Genomic DNA, 27,537 nt, shown 5'->3' with positions numbered 1-27,537 from the left:
AAGGATTGGAGTATTTTTTTCTACTGCTGTTGTTTCTGGGAGCCGCATGAATGGTTACACACTGCACATAGCATTGATCAAATATATATCACCAGGAGTGGCTGCAGTGGGCGCTGTCACTCATTTAAAGTTATATAGTGTTGCCTTCAGATACGTTCAAATTAAATAAATTTCACTGCACTGGAGATTTGGTGAGGGAAGCCATTGCACTTCAAATCATTTACTTAAAACCCAAAGTAGAATTTAAAACACAATGAGGTACAGTGTGTGTTCTGCTAACGTGCTGTGTTTGCTGTAAAGATGTTTGTATCTATAGTTTCCTCATTTGATTTCACAAGATTTTGTTTTTTAATATTTTTATAGAAAATATCCTGCTGTATTCATTCATTATCATTCACCATATAAGCTAATTAAAAAAAACGCAAACATATTCATGTTTCATGAGTTTTATTTAAGACAGAGCCAAACAGGAGTTTTTGTGATTTGACTCTGAACATGGTCAAACTAAACAGATTTATCAATTTGGATTGTGCTTGGGAACAAGGGCGAGATCTCCTTTAGGTCCCTTTTAATATTCTTCTCCTTCCTCCTCTCCCTCTCCCTCGATGGAGTCGACTCCGACCTCCTCGTAATCCTTCTCCAGAGCTGCCATGTCCTCCCTGGCCTCGGAGAACTCCCCCTCCTCCATACCCTCACCCACATACCAGTGCACGAAGGCCCTCTTGGCGTACATCAGGTCAAACTTGTGGTCGAGCCGAGCCCAGGCCTCAGCGATGGCGGTGGTGTTGCTCAGCATGCACACGGCCCTCTGGACCTTGGCCAGGTCTCCACCAGGAACCACAGTGGGTGGCTGGTAGTTGATGCCGACCTTGAAACCAGTGGGACACCAGTCCACAAACTGGATGGAGCGTTTGGTCTTGATGGTGGCGATGGCAGCGTTCACATCTTTGGGAACCACATCTCCACGGAACAGGAGGCAGCAGGCCATGTACTTACCGTGGCGAGGGTCACATTTCACCATCTGATTGGCCGGCTCGAAGCAGGCGTTTGTGATCTCGGACACGGAGAGCTGCTCGTGGTAGGCCTTCTCTGCAGAGATGACGGGGGCGTAGGTGGCCAGAGGGAAGTGGATACGGGGATATGGCACCAAGTTGGTCTGGAACTCGGTCAGGTCCACGTTGAGGGCGCCATCGAAACGGAGGGAAGCAGTGATGGAGGACACAATCTGACTGATCAGCCTGTTCAGGTTGGTGTAGGTGGGACGCTCGATGTCCAGGTTCCTGCGGCAGATATCATAGATGGCTTCGTTATCTACCATGAAGGCACAGTCAGAGTGCTCCAGGGTGGTGTGGGTGGTCAGGATGGCGTTGTAGGGCTCCACCACAGCGGTGGACACCTGGGGGGCGGGGTAGATGGAGAACTCCAGCTTGGACTTCTTGCCGTAGTCGACGGACAGACGCTCCATCAGCAGGGAGGTGAAGCCAGAGCCGGTGCCACCGCCGAAGCTGTGGAAGACCAGGAAGCCCTGAAGACCAGTGCACTGGTCGGCCTGGAGACATGAGAGGATATGAGATATTATGATGTTTGTGGTCAAAATTAGGAAAAGGAACTCCTCCTGAGATTAAGGTACCCACCAGTTTGCGGATCCTGTCCAGCACAATGTCAATGATCTCTTTGCCGATGGTGTAGTGTCCACGGGCGTAGTTGTTGGCAGCATCTTCCTTCCCGGTGATCAGCTGCTCAGGGTGGAACAGCTGGCGGTAGGTTCCAGTGCGAACTTCATCTGAAGAGACAGAATGAGTTATAGAAGTCTAAAAATTGACTGATTGAAGCTGGAGACTGATATTTGTATTTCTGGCAGTTTACCGATGACAGTGGGCTCCAGGTCCACGAAGACGGCTCTGGGGACGTGCTTCCCTGCTCCGGTCTCACTGAAGAAGGTGTTGTAGGAGTCGTCTCCTCCTCCGATGGTCTTGTCACTGGGCATCTGTCCATCCGGCTGGATCCCGTGTTCTAGGCAGTACAGCTCCCAGCAGGCATTGCCAATCTGGACGCCGGCCTGACCGACGTGGATCGAGATACACTCACGCTGGGTGATGAGAAATGTAAAGAGAATCCTTTGGTTTAAGATGCATTTCTGACACTAGAAACCACATTTCCACAACAATGGGGATTGTTACGATGGTAAGAAACACACTCGGGACACTAGGCCTTTAATCTGACGCCAGGTTTTTAAGATACGGCCTTTGATTGAGCTGGCATCGCAGGCATCGCACCTCCAATTGACAAAATGAGCACCACGTGTTTTGTCCATTCTCTCCAGCTCGCGTGCAAAGCCCTGACTGTTTCGTTGCAGCCTGTGTGTTTGCTGCTGTGACATAAGACTGTGCCTACTGCGCATGGGATTACTGTAGGGAGAGGGGATTATCTAGGTCAGACATGTTGCTCTACACTGTCTCTTTAAAAAGCCACATTTAGATCCTCCATTGAGGCAATGCACCATCACATTTTATCCCTTCATTGTACATGCAGGACTATTTGTTCTCTAGCATACGGCAAATAGAAGCATTGCATTTGGCACACAAAACAACAAAATGGGCCGAAAATAACATTTTGATTACAAAATAAATAAACAAGGGGTCAATCATTGGTTTAATCTGATTGAGGGGAGTTATGTGGAAAGAGGATTAAGTGTTTGCCAGAATGTGCAAGAAGGAATTCAAGAAAACTACAAATCGTCCTCATTTTGTAATATTTGGAAATTTAGATGATGAATTCACAGAGATGGGTAAAGACAATACCACAGGCAAAAAACAAGAAAATGGTGACGGAGAAATAAAACAGGGACCACGCACTGTCCCCATCATCCCCTTTTACTGCAGGTTAGATATTCACCGATAGTATCAGTTGCAGAGAGACACGCTAGGAAGCAAATGGAATAGGATACTTACCATGATGGCTTGTCAGGTATTATACAAGGTAATGAGACAAGTCTGAGGAGCGTGTGCGTCTGAGATGCGAGGGTACAGGAGGTGGTCTGATGGAACAGCGCACTCTGCTGCCCCCAGAGGAAGACAAGAGAAGTGCACGGAAGAAAAACAAACACCCTCCTCTCTGCTGCAGTAACCGTTTCACATCCAGGAGCACGTCACACACCGAACACACAACCCAATCCAAAGTCAGGGGGGTTTATTGGATATATATTCATCAAGATATGATGTGAAATTTAGGTTAGAATGTATTTTATTTGTTGGCTTTATAATACGGATGAAATCAAATAAAAAGGATTATATGATATTAAGTTATGTATTTGTTTTTGCTCAAGAAATCCATGCCCCTTTTTCATATTACGGGTGTATATATGATGGTGTTGTTACCATTTACATTCCAAATAACACGTATAATAAATTAATATTTGATACTGTATTCGACTAAACATGAGCTGGATTTGTTTTCAATAAAATTCTGTTTTGAATTTATGGTACATACCAATTACCCCATCTTTTATATATTATCTTTATGTATAAATAAATACATATATATATATATATATATATTATACATATATATATATATATATATATCTGTTCATATAATCTGTTCATTTGTTTTTGTGAAAGGAAGATGCAGTATATTGTGTTTTTCAAGCTTAATTTTGTATACATATATATATATATATACAAAATTAAGCTTGAAAAACACAATATACTGCATCTTCCTTTCACAAAAACAAATGAACAGATTTATTTTGAAAAACATGCAGGAAGTGTTGCAAGCATTTATGTTTGTGACATACATTCAACAGATAAACATTGAAACTCAAAGTTGTAGGATTTCTCCATATCAGACACTTATCTACTGGCTGTAAGAGCCATTCAGGGGCTTGTCCTGTCATGATGGTTCCCCCTCCTCCTCCTCCTCCTCCTCCTCCTCACTGGGTTTCTGCTGTCTCAGGTATTCATCCTGGTTGTTTCTGGACAGTGGTTCTGATGATGGTCACTGGTCCTCCCTCCCCCCCCCCCCCCCCCCCCCTCTTAGTGCCTGTATCTGGGATGAAACCCTCCATTCAATGTGAAGAGCTTCATTGTTTTTTATATAAATGGGCTCTGTGTCCACCTTTGGCAGGTTATCACACCAGTATCTGATAACTGGGAGCTTGTGCGTGTTCATGGCTCAGAACTTGCTCTTTCCATTCATACGAGAGAGAATGAGAGAGAGAGAGAGAGAGAGAGATTACATAAATGTGTGTGTTCTACATCCTGACAGTGTAACAGCCTTTGTGATCAAAGTTTTACATGATTTGCTGACATATCTTCACACATGTGGATTTCCATGAATCCTCTTGAATCTGTCAGACAACAACTTGTGTCTCTTTTATCAGTGACTTCTTGACTCATGACCTGTTTGAGGTACCAGAAACACTTTATTCACAATTAAATATAACTCTTTAACTTCCCATAACAATTCTTATGTCACAAAAGTTGCTGAGCACAAGTGTAACCAACCCAGACAGTAGCAGTCGATCCTGGAGCTGCCAGAACAAGACACGTGGGCCAGGTGAAGATAAAGAAACAGGTGAAAGGTTCAACATAATGGATCCAAATCAGGGTTTGTCATTTTATGACTTATTACACAAAGGTAACAGGTTATAACAGTTCATCTGTGAATATCCCAACGCATCCAGGTCAAGAAGCAAATCCGGCTACACATTATTATTTTGCCTTAGCAAGTCAAAATGATCACTATTTAAAATATTAATATCACTATTTCTTTAACTGAGATAAGCTTATAAAACAGTTTAGTTTGTAAGGAATAAGCTTAGTTTTAAATACATTTTTTAAATCTTTGCTTCACTTGCTCTTCTGCTGTGTGATCTTCAACTTGCTTTGATTGATTGCCTTCAATTTAGCTTGAGAAGTATCTTGTGCTTATGTTTTAAAAAGTGCTGAATAAATACAGTTTATATATTATCCAGCTGACCTTAAGGCAGAAATAAAAACAGAACAAAAATTATGTATACAGATATTATATGCCACCAAAAAGTTGTATAGTACTAGAAGTAGTAATAGTAAGCAGTATAGACTTATGCCATATTCAACCGGTCCACTGTGTTTACCAGCCCCCCCACCGATTGGCTCCTCCCCCTCACTCCTGGCCAATCATTACCCTCCATCACCTTGCCTCTCCACTGACAGCTTGTGACGGTCCCTTGTGGAACCTGCAGCCCAGCAGCCATGTCTTCACTGTGGAGGACCCTGAAGGCATCTCGCCCCCTCCTCTCTCCTCACCTCTCGGGCCTCTCCTCCGTGCAGCCGCGTCCTGCAGCCGCTCTCCAGGCTTCGTGCGTCAATCCCCGCAGAGAGTCCTCCGGGAGACGCTTCAATGTTCCACCCAGCGCCGAGTTTGTGGCGCGGGTGTCCGGGATCCCCACAATGGCCAAGCTCCCCTTCCAGGAGACGGCGGACGGGCTGGACGCAGCGTTTGTCGGAGTCCCGATCGACACCGGGACCTCGAACCGGCCCGGAGCCAGGTGCTGTTCCTCCCAGTCCGCGTGACAGGGGCATGTGTGTGTGTGTGGAGGGGGTCGGAGTCTATAAAGTTTATAAAGTTATTATAGTTCAACACCTCAGTCCTGTTCTCTGGACTTTGGAAGTGTTTCTCAAGTCAGCTGAGCACAACACGAGATGCAATTACAAACACATTGTTATAATCATTATTAGTAGTTGTTGTAGTAGTAGTATTTAATTTTTTTATTGAAATAAACATATATACAAAGATAGTTGTGAGCAAATAGATCTACACTTTGCAAGAAATGCAGAAAAGAAAGACGTGTTATGAAAACATTATGAAAATACACACACACACAAACACAAACAAATTGAGCATACACAATCAACTTGTCAAACTTTTCTTCTCAGACCCCCTCCCTCCCGATTCCCAAGGAAAATTGTAATTCCATAAAACAAGAACAAATAAAGAAACAAGATCAAATAAAGAAATAGAAAAACAGAAGAACAATAATGATAATAGTAGTACCCCAAACTGCTTTTGAGTACAAATATACAGTAAGTGGCCCATTGTTAAATAACCAGCTGTCTCCTCATCCACCGCAGGTTCGGTCCCCGTCACATCCGGGTGGAGTCGGCCATGCTGAGGTCGTACAACAGTGGCACCAGGGCGGCGCCTTACGAGTCCCTGATGGTGGCCGACATCGGGGACGTGAACGTGAACGTGTACGACCTGAAGGACACCTGCAAACGCATCAGGGAGGCGTACAGGAAGATCCTGGCCACCGGCTGTATCCCTCTGACCATGGGTGAGGGGGATGGGATCCATAAGAGGGATTGATTGATTCAGCTTTAAACTCATCATCTATGTAGATCCCCCTCTGCTTTTGTTGTAAAGTTGTAAAACATCTAACTTTGACTCCACACGTGTCACAGGCAGGTGAATCCACTGAATCCTCTCTGCTTGGTAACATGACAGGAGACTGAAACCCGTACGACTCCACAGCTGGTCGAGCCTTCACATAACTTCTCCGCTCTCAGTTTAACTCTCAAGTTTAACTGAAGTAAAACGAGCCGGGGGGCCTGGTCTTAAAGCAACAGTCCCTACTCCCCCCAAGAGAGTGACTGTAATGAGCATTGTTTATTCTGTAAAGTTAATATTTAGCAAACATGAACACAGATGCTAATATCTCAATATATTGGTCGGGCTCTATTCATTATCTGTTTGAAAAACCTTTTAAAATGAAGTGCAAGTCATGTCAAAGGTCAGATGTGAAGGAAGTGTTGGCGTCTGCAGGTGGTGATCACACGATTGCATATCCAATCCTGCAAGCTGTCGCTGAGAGGTAAGTTATCTACCAGCTTTGTTACCTCATTTTAAAATTGGCCTGACAATAGGTCCACAGGGCTATTTCCCTAATTTTTCTATTTGATTAATATGTTGATTATTTATCATTTGATATAGTTGTAGCTGCAGCCGGTGCACATTGACATTTTTTTAAAACAAAATATAATAATCAAAAAAGTTTCTATGATCGACTTCCCAGATTATTTCAGATCTTAATCAGATTTAAAATTGTTCTACTCTGATTTTTGCATGACTCCTCATCACTTGTCGCCTTCTCATACCCTCGAGCCTCAGTCTGTTGTGTGGTCCTTCATCAGGCATGGTCCGGTGGGTCTGGTCCACGTGGACGCTCATGCTGACACCAGTGACGTGGTCCTGGGGGAGAAGATTGGACACGGGACTCCTTTCAGACGCTGTGTGGAGGAAGGGCTACTGGACTGTAAGAGAGTGGTGCAGATCGGCCTGCGGGGCTCAGGCTACTCTGCCGACTCGTACGAGTGGAGCCGGGCGCAGGTAAACTTCCTTTCATTGTGTAAACCTGTGACATGTCGGCTGTGCTTATGTACTGGACAACAACTGGAAACCACAGCAAACAGGCCACTGGTTCCAGCTCTGTTCTCACTGTAGAGATTGGGACCCCCTCGATAAGGAGATGATGCATCTTTATCACTTAATCTCTCCTAATCATAATCTTGCGTATTAACATCCTGGTTTTCTATATTGAACAGGGTTTCCGTGTGGTACAAGCAGAAGAGTGCTGGTTCAAATCTCTGGCACCCCTGATGGCTGAGGTCCGGTCTCAGATGGGCAGCGGCCCAGTGTACCTCAGCTTCGACATCGATGCTCTTGACCCGGGCTTCGCCCCTGGAACGGGCACACCAGAGATAGCAGGGCTCACTCCCATCCAGGTAAACAGGATGCAACAGACTATAAAGAAGACATATTATTATTTTTCATCTTACAGACATATAAATAAAGGTTTATTCGATTGAACATTATGTAAAAGAATTTAATGGACCTCTTCCAAATGTGTAATTTACCTGCATGAGGGAGGAAAATGTCGGTTGACGATCTAGAGGTGGTTTCTGAAGCTATTAAAAAAGCAGTTTGTCAAATTGATACACAGATGAAGGTTACACAACTTGTCCTTTATAAGCAGTAATTGAAATTACTTCACTCATTTGTCTAAGCTTCCAGAATGAATGAATTAATACACTGGTTTTATCTCTGCTGGATTCAGGGAGTTGAGATTATCCGAGGCTGTCGTGGTCTGAATCTGGTTGGATGTGATCTGGTGGAGGTGTCACCACCTTATGACACCACAGGTACTGGGCACATTTCATTTCTATTCAAATTACAAACTGTATAAACTCTATAACAACCACCTTTCATCTTTTCTTCATCTTTCATCTTTTCTTTACAGGAAACACTGCACTGACGGGTGCCAACCTCCTCTTTGAAATGTTGTGCGTCCTCCCAAAAGTGATATATCACTGATCAGAACGGACCTCACAGCACAGGACACTCAATCAAGACCTGAATACCAAATCCAGTTCTGCTGGATCCACTGGTAACAAGGGGTGATCCCGTTTGATTATAACCATCAATGGGATGAATTCAATAGTCAATAGAGACTTGACAAAGAAATTCATAACTAAGGCCACTTTCATAAATTTATATATATTCACTTTGTATTCCAAGCTGCTTGTAAGACAAAATGTTTATATACAATATTTACAGTTGTCAGAATGTTTGTTATGGGAATTTTTCTTAGAAATTTCAAGCTCTCTATCAAACAGTGTAAAGTGCCTTGAGATAATAATTGTTATTTTTATAACAAAATCTACAAATAAAATGTAATTGAAAAAAGCATTGTCGTAAATTAATAAGCTCATGCTGCTGAGTTATAGGAATTATAATAATAATAAACATTTGCTATGTGTTTAATGAAAATATCATTTATTTATAAATTATGTATTTACTGTTTATGGATTTAGTTATGTTTCGATTATAATTCGCCCCCTAAATATGATAAATGTATAATAAAAACCCCGGAACGACATTTCCCAAGAGGCAACGCTGCCGTGAGCGTAATGCGTCATTTCCGGTTACATTACATGCCGTGCTAATGCTAACAATCTAAACATTTTGAAGTTTTATTTTATTAACCGTTGACTACTGAGCGTTTTAACACGTGCTAGTTATAACTAAGAAATCTCGTTCCTGTCTGTCTACAGCCGACTTTATCTTTAATCAGCTGTTGTCACGCTTTCCACATGCTCTATTTACTTTGCTTAGCGGTTAGCTTTAGCTTGGTGATGGTTTTTCTATGGTTTGGATGAACAGCTAGCTGTAGCTTAGCGGTTAGCTTTAGCTTAGTCGCGCTCACTGGTGGTTTTCTGGAGGGGGGTCCACTTTCTGCAGTGAGCGATTGTTTGGTCCTAATAGAACTCGTCCCCTCCTGTGTTCCTCTGTTTACAAATATTTATGAGTCTGAACAAAAGCACAATGTGTAGTTTATGAACTGAAATGATAAATAAATGTTAAACTACTAGTTCTGTATTGCTGCAGAAGCACGAGTCATATTCAAAAACACCGTTATTTGTCCCCGCAGGAAAACTCTACAAAGCACGTGGAGCATTTTAAAAACACCAGTAACAACAAGAAAGAGAAGAACAACAACATCAGTGCGACTTCCACGAAGTTTAAAAACAAAAATAAAACAAATCACTTAGCAGAGGATGGTTTCGATCCATCGACCTCTGGGTTATGGGCCCAGCACGCTTCCGCTGCGCCACTCTGCTGTACGTCCCCTTCCATGCAAACATCTGTTATAAGGTGTCTAATTGATGCTGTCTGGGACATTTTCGGTAATGCAATATTTCATGTCTTCTTTTCATAATAGTGTTTTTGCAACAGTTTAATATCCAGGATAAATGATCCTGGATATCAACTGATATTCTAAGTAAACTTTGTAAACTTTACTTTGGAAGGACTGACTGTGTTTATCGTGCAAACTCTCAGAACTGAGCTGACACGTTTTTCCACATGATTTATTATTTTACCATATACTTATTTCACACGTTCACATGCAGGTTATTTGACATGTGGGTGACTGCTCAGTGATCTTTACAGCTCAAACACATGAACACTGTAAAATTAAGATATTGTATAACTCTTTCACACCGACATAAACAACAATGATATAATGAAGCAATGACATAAAATTATACATTTAAGATAAATTACCCTGATTAAACAGGAATATTGTAACATTTTATATTTAGTGGCTTAATTCCAGAAAATCAATGTGTAAATTGTAAATCCACTAAATCCACCTGCTTCATTACACCGATATCCAATTTGTAGATTCAACAAAAATAATAAAAACCACCGATATTACAACAAAAAAAAAAGTCGCAGAAATTCAATCTGTGTGAGTTTATATTGATTTGATATTTTTTCTCATCATGCATAAGGTGATGAGAAATTGTATTTGTGTAGCCCATATTCAGAAATCACAATTTGTCTCACAAGGTGCTACATCCTCTGCTCTACAGTCACATGTGATTGTTGAGTGCTTATTTCCTGAGTTGGTCTCCTGTCTCATAAAACTTTCTCAAGAAAAGTTTCAAACCCAGATGGAACGATCAGCTTGGAAAAAAGTGTTCCACCTCCTTGGAGTCTCTTTCAAAATCGTCATCATTATAATTCCTCGGGATTACATCTCCACAGATGTGCAAGATATATGAATTCCCTTTATGGTCCTGTCAGAGGAGGAAAGACATGAGTCAGATATTAGAGGGAGAAGAAATTCCTCTGTGTCCCGACTGCCAGCGGAAGCATCACAGCTGTTTTCTGCAGCTGCACGGTTCAGCTCCATTTGGCAACACACACCCTCAGTGACACTGATACGCAGAGCAGGCCCGGTGCAAGGGTGAGTCATCTGACGTCCCCTTCACCGAACCTCATGGACACGTCTGATAAAGTGAACAGAGTGCAAACACAGCAGCAAAGCTCCTGGTGAACTCTTGTGTCTCTCAGTGGTGACACAAATGCATCAAGTAGGCCTGAAGATAACTTGTGGATCAGTTGTTTGCTTTAAAACTTTATTCAGCTCTGAATTAATGTCACTTTACCAGCTCTCCCAGTGTCTCTGAAAGGAAAATCAGTGTTGTTCCTTTTATATTTTGTTTCTAAATGATCATTTAGTTTATCTGCTCCATGTTGGTAAAGCACGAGTGCAGAAGTATCCTCCACAGTTTGTTGACTTGAACACTGGTTTCTCGACCGATAATAATGGGTTGAGACAGTTTATTGTCGAACACAATTTTCCAGTACTTGCTGACGGGAGGCCAGGGAGGAGTCGCTTAATCTCACCACTGTGGTCGGTGAGACGCTTTGAGACTGAAAGGATCCGTCTCGTGTATTCAAGAAGAGTCCAAAGAGAAAAGGAACTTCTGCTCTGGAGCTTGTGTTTAAATGTGAGAATATAATATGAAGCATGAGCAATTATGTGTTTCTTTTTTATTTGTGATCCTTTGTCATTGCTTGCATGTTTAAACCCAAAAAGGTTTACGTAAATGCAATTGGAGGTGTAAAATTCTCTCCTCAATAATCATAAAGACATCACAGTGACTTCAGAAGCTGGTCTGGGTCCAGCACTCTAAGTTTATCATCTTTCACATCTCTTGCAGTGTGATTAAATGGAGTCTGCGTCAGTCATTGGATTGTAAAGACTGCACACAGAGCAGCTGGATGAGCCCATCTTCCATGTTGGGCCTGTTTTGGAGGCTAAATGAGAGCAGCTCCTCTCCATTCCTATTCAGGGTTCAGCTTTTTCAATTGGCAGCAGCTGCTCCCTCCAACCTCTGAGTGATACAGTACGTTATTTACAGTACGGACTCGAACCCACGGGCCCCCACACAACCACTGACTGCAGTCCTGAGGTGTGCTCGCTGTGTGTTTATATACAGGATGTGATTCTGATGAGACACAGGGACATTAAATATATCTCTGTTTTTTACTCTATGTTTGAGTTGGCTCCTTTTTATGCAGTTCATGGAGAAGTCACTTTAGTCTCTGGTGTAGAGGTCACGTTTGGCCACTAGAGGGCGTTGAATGCTCAAGTATATTAAAGTTACCTTGAGTATTTTAATCAGGTGCTCAACACTAGTTCCATTTTTCTACCAATACACGAACAATCTCAATCTTTTTCGTGATCAGTGGCTTTATTTCAGCTCGTGCTATTACAATTAATGTATTCAGTGAAATGCTGACTGAGAGGAATTAGTTTCAGGGAGTCTGTAACTGCTGAGAAAAATGTGTGACCTCAGGGCACAAGAAGTTCAATACACGGAGCAGGTTTATTACCCAATCAAAGGAAAGCAAGACAAATTCAGTCTTCTATGTTTAACTTAATTTTTGCGTCATATATATACAATTAAAAGTTGCATAAACTCTAAAATAACTCAAACATACTCTAGAGTGGAATTTAATAAACTTAAAACATTTGTATTTAAATGTATTTAAGTATTGTATTTAAGTATTTATACACACAAACATATGCAAGTAAGAAAAAGCCACAGCAAACAAGTGAACTACATAATGCATAAATCATGTCTGGAAAGAAGTAGGAAAAAGTTACTTTCCCTAATATTTCTGTACTTTTACTCTTTAATATTTCAACTCTTTGTGTCTCTGCATCAATAAAACCCAGTGTTCAATACCACAAGAAGACTTAACCGTGCACGTGGGGATCATATTTGCAGCACGACAGTGTGGATGCACACGTGAGGAGTGTATGGAGCCAGCACGGGTCAAGTAGGTGGCGTCTCCGCGCGCTGGCTCTTCTCTTTCTGCACTCCCTGAATTCCACTCCGCCTTTTACTTGTTCTCCCCCCTCGCAGCTCTCCCTCTCTCTCCCCCTCTCTCGCTCCCTCTCTTTCTCTCTCTCTCTCTGCACAGGACTTCCCAGTGACTTTGCATTTAGCCCCACAACCAGGTCCCAATAAGTTTCGGAGCGCACGGGGGTTGGAGGAACGAGAAGCCTGGAGCACCTCCGTGTTTTTTTTCCCTGCGCTGCGTCGTGCGTAAAAACCAAGAAAGAAGAGGATCGTGTTTATTTACCTGTTGATGAGGTCCCAGCGGCTGTGGGACGCGCGGAGAAGCGAAGTCTGAGAAGAACCGGTGCAGGGCAACACAGCAGCTCTTCAGCGGCCAGGAGGAGCGCAGGACCCCGGGTTTCTCTGCTTCCCTTTGCCCCAGCACACGCAGCCGGAGCTGGGTTGGTGGAAAATGGGCACCTCGACCACCAGGACCTGTGGACTTATCCTCTCCCTGATTCTCTCATGCCAGCTGCTTACTGTAAGTCACCATCAAACTTTAACTTTTCTCTTTTTCTCATTTCCTTCACCCAACAGCACTGACCTATAAAACCATTCACCCCCCCACACCAACACACACATACACACCACACACACACAGGAGAAATCACACTCCAACCAGTGTCTTTATGTCCTATTAAAGGCAAAGAAAGGAGTTATATGTGTTGATGCTGCTATTTCTGTTCGGTAAATAGTGAGATGTGCTGCTGGTGCAGGGCTGCTGCCTTGCAGGTGGGCTGTGGGGCAGATTCCAGTGCACCCAGTCACAGCAGCGTGTCCTGTAAAGATGCTTTTAAAAGTAATGTGACTAACTAGAAGCTCCTGTTGAGTGAAGCTGGGGCTAAGTTTGTCCACAGAAACAAGCTATTCATAGTCTCTCTGGAGTCCTCGGCTCCTAAACCTTCTCAAATCCACACTACACTTTGGCCCTGACTACTGTGTGTGTGTGTGTGTCTGTGTTGTGTGTGTGCCTCCACATTATTTGTTTTTTTTGTCCTGGGAAACTTGGAATCCTTCAGAATAAAAATGTGGGTTATAATTTTGAATCCACTTGTTCAGGCTCCACTGCAGGTGGGAAGCATTTGGGGAATTTATTCATCTTGTCAGTTATGTAGTTTACTGAAGGGCTTCAGCTAACAGTTATATCATTCTTTCTTTTCTTCTTTTTATTATTATTTGCTAGATCAATAATCTATAAATATTGTTATATCTTTCAAATTGTTAAATGTGTCCAAAAATTTACCAAAAAGCGGAAACTTTTAATATAGAAATTTATAGATAAGAGAAAAGCAGCTTATTCATATTTAGGATTCAATTTTAATAAATGACTGGATTGATTGAATTGATTATCAGTTATTTGTTTTTGATTCATATGCTCTTCCTCATGCACATGATGTTTGAGTCTCAAAGAAGTTGTCTTCACTTTGCTATATCTGTGGTATGAATCGTTTATAGAGGATGACCATGATGTGGCTGCTGAGAATAGACCCCCACCCGTCCGCCACCACCACTGCCCCCCCCCCACCCCCTGTAGAAACCCCGTCTACTCTCCCACCTTTATGCCCTCCAATAAACAGAGCTGTCACGCTCGAGGTAGCCTATTTGTGACCGCTGTGCGTTGATTTGATCTGAGTCAAAGAGACCATCTTGAATGATGGGGACATACCTGAGGAGGCCCGGCCCTCACATAAATCCCTCACCTGCTGGATCCAGAATATATATGAGCAGTGATACGCGTGACATTTCAAAAGTTATAGCGTTCCACTTTTCATGACTTCACGGTATATTTAACATCTGTCTGTTTCTATCGCTTTGTGTTGAGGAAGAACTTTCACCTCGTGCATCTTTAAAGATAAACTTAAATGTCTCCTGGCTCCTCCATCTCTGTAAAGTCTCCATCTTCCTACCAAGGTGATTATCATGTGACACTGGAAGGAGACGGCCTCTACACTTCTCTACCACCGTGCAGGCCAACAATACCAACCTAATTGAATTATGTGGAACCACAAGCATCTGTTTCTTGCATTATGACTTTGAACCACAGCGGGCGCACTGTCCCTTGATTCAATTAAGCGCTTGTTCTGGTGTTACTACGGGCCCTCCTTGATCCCCGCTGGAATGTCAGGGTCATGCGCATCAACTCCAACAATCGAAGTCAATGAAAACTCTCGATGGGTTAGAGCTCTCCATCACAAACGAGCACCAGTGTGAGGAATTAGAGTTTGATATCCAGGCTGCTCCTGATTCTGTTCCCACTCCAGAGTTGTTTTTCTACAAGTGAACATGGACTTCATGCTCTTATGAACCGTGAGCATGACTGCTGACAGGTTTTGGCTCGGAGAGAGGGATCTCTCCCAGTATAGACTGTCACAAGTGTCCCTTGACTTCATTGGGGGCTTGGACTGGGGTTGGGGGAAGGGCGGCCTGGATTCCAGTGACTATACAGTCTGCAGAGCGTTTGTCATCTGTGTAAACTTCAATCTCCGCCCGGTGTAATTCAGTCCCATCATCCTTGGGCTAAAAATGATGCAGCTATACTTTGAGCCGCTGCTTTATTTATTTCCTTTCCTCTGTGTCACGGACTCAGCGCGCTGGTGGGTCCCCTCGTGCTGCTCCGTGGTTTCACATGCGGTGGCGGCTACCTGCTCTTTAATTTCCATTCAGAGTCGATGAGGAAACTATGGAGTTGCAAAGCACAGCAGTGCAAACACCAGCTCCACTCCAGAGTTTGAACAGTGGGGAAGGTCGGCTCCCCATGTACCCATTCACATAATTGCCTGAAGACTGGCTCTGGTAAACAGTGCATTGTTGAGTTATAGCCCCGGGGGAGAGGCCATCCTGGCTCCTGGGACAATGCTGGAGTGAAGTGGCTCGCCCCCGTCCTCAGGCATGTGGAGCGCAGGCCGGCATTTGTTGACTCTGCAGTGAGGTGTGACTTGGGCCGGTATGGAGGTCAGAGAGGTGAAGACTCTGAACCTGACTCTGTTTTCTCACATCAGCTGTTCCTCCAGATTCAGTCAGAGCTGAGATTCACCTCCCAAAAACCACTTTCTGGAGTTCTTCACTTTTACTTTGTGTAAACACTCTGATATGGAAGGCCTCGTCATTTAACATTATATCTTTTTGTTGTTTTTATAAAATTTGTTCACGTATTCATACAATCAAGACCCGCATTTGCAGTTTCTTTTCAAAAGCATTTACTTTAGTCCCCCCAGCAATCAAAGTCAGTCAGCCCACTGCTGGTTTCGATCTGGAAGGGGAACATCCTCCTGTTCCCGACTTAAAGGTCCATTGCAGAGTTTTGCAACACTAATGACCACTGGTCAGAAAATCTACTAACATCTGTTAACATCTGGCTTTTGTCTGCAGTGGGACTGGTTGCAATCAGCCTTCACTCCCGGTTCTAATGACTCTGCAGACATTGGGTTTTTATCGGCTCCGATTGGTGCTGGTGGAACACAATGAACACGGGAACAGTGAGGAAAGAGAGAACCTCATAACCTCTCATATATATTTGCATGCTCCTTTAATTAATCTGCAGTGTGATGCCACGTCTGTATTTGTCTTTACTTGTGATTTCAGTCACTGTTTGCTGCCAACATGTTTTAGAATCTAATCCAATCCGTCATCTTCTTGAAAGAACATCTGACATCAGTGGGATAAGCTGTTAATCTGGCAATCCCGATTACAAAGATGGATAAAATATATTTGGGCATTTTACTCCGCCCTCATCTGGGAATCGCACGCACACACTTGTCTCCTTGAGTTCAGGTTGCGTTCCGCTTTCACGCCCGACGCCACATCCGCGTCGGACACAAGAGCCGACTCCAAACACAGCTGCACCTCAGCTGGTACAGCAGCAACGCCGTGCATGTGCCGACATGAGCGCACATTCTCCGAGCCCCGCCTATTGTAACTGGAGTCCCACTCTTTCCATTAGCACCTCTTCACACGTTTCCTGTCTCTGCAGTGCTCATCTGCAGCAGCACAGCGTTTTGTCTTTTTAAACCACAGAGTCATCAGCGTCTCATCCTCGGATCAGGCCGGAGCTTGTGGCAGGTTCAGAGCCGTTCGCTAATTAAACCCTCAAAGCTTCATGTGGAGGAAAGTTTAAGTTTGAATCAACTTGTGTCGGAGGTTTTACATTTTAAGCCAAGATTACCACACCCGTCTTTTTATCTATTCCGTTCAACAATCATACATTAAAATCGTATTTTCACTGTTTGCACTGTGTGATATATATTTGACCATAGTCCTAAGTTGCGAAAAACTTTTACAAACAGACAGACGGCTTTAAAACGAAGTCCTTTGTCCCCTTCAGCTTCTCTACCTGAGGTGTATGTCTCTGCTCATTCCTGAGTTATGGAGCTACAGATGCAATAAACCTCACCAGGGTTCACGGTGAGGTCACAGGATGTCCTGAGGACACGACGCGAGTCTGCCCCTCGAGTCGTAAAGAACAGCTAATGGTCACAGGCTGCTGGAGAGTTTTAAATCACACATTTCTGTGTCACCGTCTTCCACCAGGGATGTGTTTTGTTTTTTCAGGTCGGGAAACAAACCCTTGCCCTTTGCAGATCCGTTATATTTCTGTCAAACCAGCAGCTCTTTAAAGTGATGCAGGGAAACATTATTCTTTAAATCTACCACGAGGCGCTCGGCTTGATAAAAAGAACAAAAGACTGTAATGGACTGGTACTGACTGGCTCTCTGCTCCATCTTTAACAGTCTCCTTCAATCTTTTCACCCTCCCGGCCTCATTAGAGATTCATTGAAATGCTAAGTTAACTGTATTGCACTTTCTCTTTGAAGGTGCTCTATAGTTTGTGCCCTATTGAACCTGTCTTTGTCTTTGCTCGCAGCGCTGATGTGAAATCACTCGGGATTTTGCTTCTGGCTCGAGGGAGCTGCTGCTTTGTCTCATATGGTCCCTCCCAACTTATACTGCTCCTCTAATGGGGGTTGCTGCCCTTTTTCCACCATAGGCGTTTTTGTGTATTGTAAACGGAATAGATTTCTTTTTTTCTCCGGGTACTTAGGTTTGCTGAAGGAATGCCATCAGTCTTTTTTTCCTCCATTGTCTCTTAAAGATTGACCCTGACATCCTGTCATGTGTTTACAAAAGATCCCACCCTGGTGTTTTATCAGAGCTGATGATTTCTCAGTCAGACGAGTAGCGCCCTGCCTCCACTTCCTGTTACTGTACAAGTCTCTACCTGTGAAACAGAAAGCCTTCCATCGCCACGCTGTTGTTAAAACCCTGGCTGTTCACAGAGGGAGGTCGCCAAGTGCAGCGGCTCGGTGAAAAGTAAATACGGGGGGGGAAACAATGGCTTCCCCTCACCTTTATTTAATCCGGGCGCCTGTTTGTTGTTAGCTGTGCTCATCAGGAGCCTAATTGGCCAATGAATTCACAAATTAAAGGGCCTTGGGGCTGGTGAGCGAGAGCTGAGGTTTAAATTGATTTACAACAGCAAAGAGTAAAAACTAAATACCAGTCTCACTCCAGCTGATGGGTTCTCACATCAACTTCTCCTGGATTCCTACTCAACTTCAGTTCATAGCTTATACACATAAATAATATGATTTCACAGACTGATCTGAAACTGCACACATAATAATGCAGTTACACCTGAAAGTTAGTTGTTGCATTACAGAATGACTTAAGGGTCTTGTAGCACTGGTCCCAGGCAGGGCTTAGCTAACGCTCAGTCGGGGGTTGAAAAGATCTCCTGATAACTTTTGACCCCATGACTCAGCACGTGGGGGGGGGAGCAACAGGTAAACTGCAAAAATGTCCGCCGCTGAGGGGGAGCCTGAAAGTATGTGTCCTATCACTTCTGGTTGAGGGAAGAGCTCAGCGCTCGTATGTTGAGGCTGCAGAGGCCCTGGGGAGAGACGGGAGGAGAGCTGCAGTGGTCTGGTCTGTGTTATCATGTCAGCTGCCATCCCGCGAGACATAACAACTCTTTCTCTTGTTAAACACACTTCTACACACTCGTGCACACCAGCACACTCCTTGTTCTCAGAGGAATTTCCCTAGTCCTTCCTTCCTCTCTCTCTCTCTCTCTCCTCACTTTGCTTATGATCAAACCCCTGAATCCGTGCATATTGTAGACAAACCAGTATTTAAGTCCCAGTTACTGTGGAGAACTCATTTCCACCCAGTGGACCCCCCCCCCGGCTGCAGGAACAGGGGAGGGCGGTCTGGACGAGTGATCTGCACCACGATGAGATATCTTTGGAGTCCGCTGAAAGCAAATTGGTTTGCGGTTAAGAGGGGGGCAGCCGCCCATTGTTTCTGTGCGGTGGTGTGAAACGTTGGTCCCTTGCTGAGTCACCATCCTGTTGGGGAAATGAGACCTGGGATCGTGGACAGGACCAGAGGACGGCACTTACCCCCGAGGCAATCAGATTAACCAGGGTCTCCTCTGCACGGGTCAGATGTCCTGCTCTTTATTTCACTTAAAACAACACACCCACTGCGTTTTTTGTTTTCCCAAACCCTGTACCCTATTTTAAAACAAATCGAATTGGTCCCTAAAATATTTTTATATTTGAAAATGCATATATGATATATGTCCTTAGCACGCAGTAAAGACATACAGGCTTTTTATTTCTTGCCCATTGGGATCGAGTGTCGTAACAGCAGCACAGATGATTTCACAAGTTTTTAATACGTTGGCAAGCACTGAAATGTAATATTAACGACCCCCCCCCCCCGGACCTATTTATGCCACAGTATCAGCCAGTGTTGTTTTTATGTTTCCCTCCCAGCTTGAATGTGATTCTTGAATTTTCCATCACAGTACCTTTCAACCGAGTGGAAGTGCTCGGTGTGAAATGTTTTTCCATCCAGGTTTGAAGATGCATGTTCCGCACCCCCCCCCCCCCCCCCCCCCCCCCACCCCCGAGCCAAACTGTGTTGTAATGGAAAAAAGTAATTTTTATTTAAACACACTCACGCTCATTCACACGCTGTATATTTTGATGAAAAGTAAATTGTGCATTAGACAAATCAAAGAGACTCTGACATGACCTCAGACTGTATAAATTAAACAAACAACAACTGCTTATTATAAATCAACTTATACAACACAGTGTTTGATCTTAATGTGACACTGACCTGTTGCCAAGCTCCGCTTCCTTTAGCTGCTGAACTGGAAAGCAGTTTAAAGACGTTGTTGGTTTTTTGACGAGCAGAAAAGTGAATTTAGTTCCATGCTCCCAGACCTTTTTAATTCTACGTAGGTTAAGTTAATACGGTGGGTATTAAGCTAGTTTACCAGAATACCAGGCTAATGATTGTAGATTATGTTTGTGCAGACAGACATTGTTTATTCCCTGTCTTTTATTTTGCCCTCGTGTTTTGGGCTTTTACCACAGCCCCATTCAGACTGTCCATGTGTGCAGACTAATCCACAGCTTGACGGGCGTGCTACAGTTGCTCAGACGTGGTTGGACTGTTCCTTCACCAGGCAGAAGTTTCCCAGACCACCACCACCACTCGACCTTTGCGTGTTCCCTCCAGATCTCGATGAGTCTCTCAGCTGATGTGGTGTTTCGTGACAGCCGGGCCTCCAACACATGCATGTTTTCTGTTAAACAGGGAAGGAGGTGTAACAGCAGCCCCACACAGGCACCTCTTTGAGACAGCTTGCAGGAATGAAAGTCAAGGCATTGATAAGAATGGAATGTGGATCCTGTTTGAGGCTGAATGCTTCTCTAGATAAAAAAAATCACAGCAAACATCTCACTGCAAACGGCCCCATTGAGCCCTGTGATCATTCCTGAATGCACCTTTCTGGAAGCGGTTCCAGATCACCTGCAGGAAGACTGAATTCAGATGTTATCTTCTATTCATGAAGAGAGTTGCCTTCTAAACCAGCATGTTGACTAAAGTAGGTCAGCATCCATCATGAGACAACCCAGTACCTGGCAGCCCTATGGAAGCTGAAGGTTGGTTCTTGTAACACACTCGGTAAGGCAAACTGGGAACTGCTGTGGTTTAAGACTAAAGTGGTTGTATGTAATTTTCTCTACACGCAAACCATCTGTTGATTTCCAGGGAGTGAGGAGTCGTCTGTTTGCTGAAGGCTGCGACTTCAATTCCCTCATCTATTGGGAGAAATAGGGTTTTGAAACTGGCTTTATTCATAACTCTGTACCCTTCACAATACTGCCATAGCAAAGTTTGATCTCCCAGTGGAAGTACACAGTTTCCAGTAAGAAGCTGGTGACCACCAACAGTGCTTTTAAAACACCACATCACTCAGGACCTAGTTATGAGAGCGGCAGCTGTTAATGGCCGCAGATGTTTTCCGATGGAAGTGCAGTTGCTGGGATTTGATTAAATTTGACAACCAGTAGTCGGATCTCTTTTTGATCTCTTTATTCACAACAACGTGATTTAGATGTATTGGTCTCGCTGATCCTAGCTGCCCTGGCTTCTCCCTTCAGACGGCACCTCCAGCCAAGTCAGGCAATTATTGCTTTAAGAGGAGTAATTAAACGGTTCTTCCTCTGGACTGAGATCCTGGGTGATTCATGTGGCCTGTGAGCACATAGAGAAGACTCGTTCAGCTGTGCCAGGATGAAGAGGCCCTGTCTTCCCCACCAGGCTCCACCTGCTGAGGCTCTATTATGACCCCGTCAGTGGGTACGAGGGGTGGAGATAAGGGGCACAGCCGGGCCAGAGTCTGGCACAAACACCAGACTGCAGACTTCAGTAAGATTCTCTGGCACAGACATCAGTCTTTGCCTGTGGGCACACGGGCCGCTTCTCTCCGCTCTGTTGTTTCATCAGGGCTTTTCCCCCTGGTAGGAGTCATAGAAAACAAGATTTGAGGGAGATAATAGAAGCACAATTTGTTTTTTAAACCGGGCCGGCCAGACAGACCGAGATTAGGGTCTGATCATCCCTGGCTGCTGCGTCTCTGTGGGCCAATCAGCATTATTCCTGCAGCATAGAGGAGGAGCTTGTCTCTCTGGTTTCATTGACCCACTCATTATGTGGGACTAGCTTCACCATCGTAAACAGTGCAGCCAGATGTATGATACTTATCGTATTTGTACAAAAATGTTGCCCTCTTTACGATCAATAATGCAAAATGTAAGATAATTTGATTATTCTAGTTCTAGTCATTTCAGCCAATCCTGCTTGTGATTTATGATCATGATCATCACATGACCCTGCGTCTCCCGAGCTTAACACAAGTCCTTCCTGTCTCATGTTTCAAAATAAGAGCCTTGTGCATTGAAAAGGATCATGTCTGTATAGTTAATTGCTTCGGAAACTCGACACAGCCTTAAAAACATAATTATTTAGCGTCCAATCCCTACACTGTACATTCATTTTCTCCAAAATACCATCATTTGAAGCTTCTGGTATGATGCAAAGCAGATTGTAAACATTTGAGCCCCCCCCATTCTTTGAATATGCAGGTGAGCAGCTCTTTGTGCAGTAGCGCTGGTGCAGCTTCAGGATTCTGCGTATTGAGTCCGACAGCCGGTCGAGTGGCTGAAAACCACCGTCACCCACACAAACAGCCCCATCCCAAACAGGCAGGTTCTGAACAGACACTGCACTTGTTCTTTTTCAAATGAGAAAATCTAATTCACATTTCTTTGCACGGCCTCACTGAAGGTCTCCACTGGATCGGCTGTTCTCGGGCTCAATGAAAAACATGTGAATTGAAGTTGGCACATAAAGTGGCTCTATAAAATGTGGTGGGAACAGATTTTTCCACTGGATGGTGGAACAGAAAACACAAGCTTGTTCTGTTCTGTCCCGACAAAACACTCTAACAATCAAACATAAAAAATACCAATATACATTCTTCTTCAAACATGGTTATTATATTCTACTGGGTGGATTGGCAGTCACGGCTCGGCCCCTTAGGCAGGAGAGGGGCTGAGCTGAGGAAAGAGGTTTGATAATCAGTGTATACCTCCAGGGTCGCAAATATGATTTAATCATAACATGTTTATTTATGTACGAGTGGTTATCGTGTTATGGCTCATTGGGAGAGACAGGCTATTCTTCGACTGTATAGGACTGTCATCGAGGTCAGAAGGAGTGATGTCACCTCACTGGTGAAAGTGGAGTCTTGCATTATCCTCTTTTCAGTTCCTGATTCTTTCAGGGGTCGTGAACTGGCTTGTGCTGGATTGTCCATTACCACAGCGATAAATCACCTCCAGTGCAGACTGTGGTTAGTTCCACCTCCTTCCCTCTTCTACCTGACGGGTTAACTTGGCTGATTAACCATCGGAGCTCGGTGTATTTTCACACGGACACGCTGGGGGCCTCTTGCCTATAATTAACTCTTATTATAGTAGGAAATGGATCCCTCACATCTGCTCCCAATGAATGGGCAGGTTAACCCGCCTGCTTTCTCAAATTATTGCATAAACTCCTGGCAAACAGATGTCTTTTGTAGGTGTGAGCACACCTTCAAATTAAGGCCTGTCGCTGAATTATGAGGACAGGTGAAGATTCGTCTGTCAACTGTCGGGGGGGAAGATACTCCCAGACTTTGTTTATGGTTGTCAGATGTTGGCCCCTCGGGTTTGTGCGTTGGTACGAAGCCAAACGCATCCTCCTCAGTTCTCCTTTGACTGGAGGTTCATTAAAGTGATCGAATGGAAATGTATGCAGCATGTGTTCAAAGGCCGCTCACTCTAGATTGAGAGAAATGACAAACATTCCTTGAGTCCACATGGTCTTGGTTACAATTGTAGACCAGTTAATTGCCCCCCCCCCCCCCCCCCCCCCAATGTATAGAAACACGCGTTCCACCAGGAATGCAGATGAAACTTGACATTTGGGGCCTTAAGTAACGACAGTGTTTCAACTTTTGGGATGTTCCACGATAATCTCTTACAGCACGATGCCTTTCACAGGTGTAATAAACAATTCAACAACACAACATATCCTTCAATACTGTGACATATCATAAATTACCTGGTATAAGGGCTTCGGGTCAATTGACTCACCTTTTTGCAGGTCAGCTGCTGGCTTTTATATCCCGCTCCTGGCGAACGGTAATAGGATCGTTAAAAAAGCTCCTATGTCCAGGGTGCATGTCTCCAATGAACGGCCTCAATAAGGGTTTGTGGTTCCAATTAGCAACACAATGCTGGGATTATTACTCATTAGTTCAGACACAAACACACAAGAATATTAGGGGGTAATTCTATTTCACACAGAAATGACTCTAATGGCACACATGGGTGTTATTATTTTGGTTAATTAACCGATAACAGTTTAGTTAGTGGCAGAATATGTGGACACAGTGTCTCTGCTGCACTTGCAGACTCAAGGCCTTCATGTTAGATAATAGCACAACAGAATTCATGATAAAAAACTATTTGAAAAATGTCTAATAATGGCCTTGGTATCATGTGTCACCTTACACAGAGTTCACAGTTAATTTAACGTTCTTGTCTCATCAGCTCAAGTTCTTTCACTGCCCTCAAATAATTACTGTTTTGTGGATTAAGACGTTTTAAATAAAATAATAACATAAAGCAGCTGTTTATACGCTTGTTCCACACTCACTATAACCGAGGAGTGAAGTAACATAATGCATATGAACAGTGAAATCACAGGAATTCATTGTGACCAAGTTGGTTTTGTGTCTGTTTACACTGCGGTTGATGCTGCTGTGTTTGCTTTCAGGTTATTGTTCTCCCCTGAACATGCAGGCGGTTTATTTTCGGGGACTATCTTGTGGAGGAAGGGTTAGTGAAGTAAAGGAAGTGTTTAATTTAGCTCAGGGATTTTATCTGGCTCTCACAGCGTCAGATCCAGCAGGCGTGGTCCTGTCCGGGGGAATTCCTTCTCCTAAGTGAACGTGGGGTATAGCTCTCAACTCAAATGCTCTTCTGTCGCGTTGGCTTTCCAGATTTGACTCTGTTCTCTACCTGTTATTAATCCTCAGATCTGACTTAACGCCTTGCGGTGCGCACGATCAAAAAGTTAAACCAGATGTGCTTTAAGGGTTTGATAGTGGGTGACTCACTTTATGAGTCTGTTTGTTTCAGAGGGGATAATTCACCTCCTTCAGTCAACCTGTGAATCATTACAACATGAGCAACCTCACAACCTGCTACACAATCCAGGTGATAGAGCGGTGAATGATCCCTGCAGGGGAACAGTCTAGACAGGAAGAGTCACAGTCTAGCTGGGTCAATGTACAGTAGAAGTTATCCTGCTGATACAGTCCAGCCTTAATGACTCCTACTGAAATATTTGATCTACAATTAAACAGGAAGATTAAATGAGATAGGAATAAAAAATCATTAAAAGCAGGAGAATAATAATCCCAGTAGCGATTGCATTTCTTGGATATACAGGGATAAAGGTGTAAATTATAATAAAAATACATTTCCTCATGGCTGCATAAGATACTGTTCCAGACATCAGGCCCTTTAACACCATAACTGCTGCAGGAAAAGGGGGAGACGTCTCAAGAGGCTCTTGTAAAGCCCCTTGTTGACCTTGGACAAAAGTAATGCTGGACTTCTGTTTATCACCCATTCAAACAGCCCCCCCCCCCGACCCTCATTCATAACCATATCTTCATCCTGCACTCTCTCTGTTTGCTTATCCAAAGTCTGCTCTGAGACCCGACTTGGGTTTGGGCCGACTTGGATTTCCATCCTCGTTTCTCAAGTTGGAGACATCGCAGCGGCACAATTAAGTTCTTGAGCGAGTGCTCAACTGTTAAAACAACAGCTGCCAAAACGTGTTAAAAACTTAAGTGATTGAGCCAAAGGAACGACTGCTTCTGTTCCACCGAGGAAGGATGAAATCCACAAGGGGAATTTGTGAGCTTATGAAGATATAGAAACTGTTAAATACAGATTTTGTAACTTGACCCCAGCGTTTTCGAGGAGCGGCTACCTCGAGTAATACAGGTGAACTAATCCTATTTATAGTGCCCGGGCTTCTCTGACGAGCCAAAACTAAAGCGCTTTACACCGAGTGAAATCCAACCTTCACATCACTTGAATTCCCAAGATCCTTCTCCTTCAACCGACCTCCAGGAGATAATCCGCTTCTTTGCAAGTGTCCTGCCCCTTGATGCTTTGTCAAGGGGTGACAGGGAGCTGGATCAGAGGCGAAAGGGAGAAGATGGGAGCCAATCAGAATTAAGGCATTTCCCGCCGACAAAGTGGGTACCTGATCCCCTCTCACATTCCGAGCCCCATAATTGGCTTCAGGAATGTTCACCTTTCTGTGCTTTGGTTACCGTTTAAAGGAGAAAAGCTGGCAGGCTCTTTTGGAGGGTGGTGAAGATTTGCCTTGATCCTCGGATTGGGAGGAAATAAACGACTTCCTTCGTGGAGCGTAGATTACAACCTGCAGGAAAGTCCCTTGTTAGACCGAAGCCTAGGGTCACATCCCTGCTAACCAGAGAGTGGGCGGATTTGCTTGGAAACATTCTTGTCCATGTTGGGTCAGTAGAATTCTCTCCACTTGGACAAAAAGAGTGTGTCCTGTCCTCTAACTGAATCCCATTCTCACAGGCTCTGAGGAGCTGGAGTTTTCTTGCTTCACATTCGAGCTGCTTTCCATGTGCAGGGCAGATGTGGGTGTGCCAGCGTGCTGTGCAGCAGTTGGCTGTGCCTGCCACCACTCACAGCGTTTTCTGAAACATCGCTTTCTTCACTGTTTATTGGTTCTTTTCCAGGCTTCACCTCAAATGGGGAGATGAGGGGCCGGCCAGCCTCGGCAGCAGACGGCCTACTGTTCTGATCCTCTGAGGATAGACCTGGAAAATGCACGTGTAGAGTTTCACATTGAAAAAAGCCTCATTCAAGAGAATCGTTGAACTACACAGGAGCCATTTAACTCATTGTGGTTTTGACCATAATCCAAATAGTTAGAAGCTCGGAGAAACAGATTCTTACGTGTCTCATATTGCAGGTTATACGTTTCTCTAGTCTTGTTTAAGCTGATGCTGTAGATATCTCCTCACTAGACCTTGTTCACCCCCTGTTCTGCATGTGGCACCTCTCAGGGCCTCTGGAGGAGGGTGTAATAACACCTGCAGCTTCACTGCTCCTGATATTTTTATCTCCAGGGAATTCCACCTGTGTTCTCGTAGCTCTCCTGCTTGTTAGCACGGGACTTTGACACAGATTTCCTTCAATCTCATGGACATGCTTCATTAAATCCCTGCTGGATCCAGTAAGTAAACACAAAAGCTTCCATAATAGAACTGGGAGCAGAGTTTAGTATCATGGATGACCTAAGACGGCAGCAGCTGCAGCGAACCTTATTCTGGAACAGAATTTTCAGCCTTCATTAGTTCTCCCAACAGACCCAGTCCGTGTTCTCATCCCAGTTTAAATCCAAATAAACAAGTGCAGCTGACTTGGAAGATATGCTGGCATTTGAAGCAAAAATGGCCAATTCGGAAATGGCTTTGTATTTGTCAGTGGGAAACTGGTTATTGGTGTTGTTCTGCCAAAACACACTGTCTGTTTCTTGAGGGTTTTCATTATGGTCCTATCTGTGATTCCCCTCAATAACTGTTACCAATTAAAATGAGGCCTCAGTTGTAATGCATATAAAAGGATTTCATCATCAAGAGAAAGAGGAGCCAGTGTACTGGGGGAACGCTAAGTCGAGCCACAGATGCTCCACCTATAAGATGTCGCTCTTGCAGTTCTGGAGGAGTATTAAAGGATATGAGATATTTTCCGGCGCTACGTGGTCGACTGCTGGGGCCCATTGATGTGGACATTAAATAGAACAGACTCCTTTGTTGGGTTCAGGCCCTGA

The 27,537-nt window shown here is 44.0% G+C and overlaps 3 protein-coding genes across 5 annotated transcripts in view; 2 read left to right on the top strand and 1 right to left on the bottom strand.

The window, feature by feature from the left end:
- Positions 1-430: 430 nt before the first annotated feature.
- Positions 431-3,100, bottom strand: LOC133957343 (tubulin alpha chain). Its single transcript, XM_062392877.1, has 4 exons — positions 2,952-3,100; positions 1,867-2,089; positions 1,635-1,783; positions 431-1,549 (listed from the first exon to the last, which is right to left on the bottom strand). Exons 1-4 carry the CDS (start codon positions 2,952-2,954, stop codon positions 569-571), a joined length of 1,356 nt encoding a protein of 451 aa, XP_062248861.1. The 5' UTR covers positions 2,955-3,100; the 3' UTR covers positions 431-568.
- A 2,085-nt stretch (positions 3,101-5,185) lies between these two features.
- agmat (agmatine ureohydrolase (agmatinase)) lies at positions 5,186-8,743 on the top strand. Its single transcript, XM_062392879.1, has 7 exons — positions 5,186-5,530; positions 6,114-6,316; positions 6,805-6,853; positions 7,173-7,368; positions 7,584-7,763; positions 8,096-8,180; positions 8,279-8,743. The coding sequence occupies exons 1-7, from the start codon at positions 5,235-5,237 to the stop codon at positions 8,350-8,352; spliced, it is 1,083 nt and encodes a 360-aa protein (XP_062248863.1). The 5' UTR covers positions 5,186-5,234; the 3' UTR covers positions 8,353-8,743.
- A 4,099-nt stretch (positions 8,744-12,842) lies between these two features.
- The window catches only part of hspg2 (heparan sulfate proteoglycan 2), an 81,956-nt gene continuing 67,261 nt past the window's right edge, over positions 12,843-27,537 (top strand). For all 3 annotated transcript variants that reach the window (XM_062391479.1, XM_062391478.1, XM_062391477.1), the window contains exon 1: positions 12,843-13,221. In XM_062391479.1, coding sequence (XP_062247463.1) covers positions 13,153-13,221 — 69 coding nt within the window. In that variant the 5' untranslated portion in view covers positions 12,843-13,152. The remainder of the gene's footprint in view (positions 13,222-27,537) is intronic.

The sequence above is a fragment of the Platichthys flesus genome, chromosome 7 (genome assembly GCF_949316205.1).
Source record: "Platichthys flesus chromosome 7, fPlaFle2.1, whole genome shotgun sequence".
In the NCBI taxonomy this organism is placed as follows: domain Eukaryota; kingdom Metazoa; phylum Chordata; class Actinopteri; order Pleuronectiformes; family Pleuronectidae; genus Platichthys; species Platichthys flesus.
This window is presented reverse-complemented; position numbering and strand designations above follow the sequence as displayed.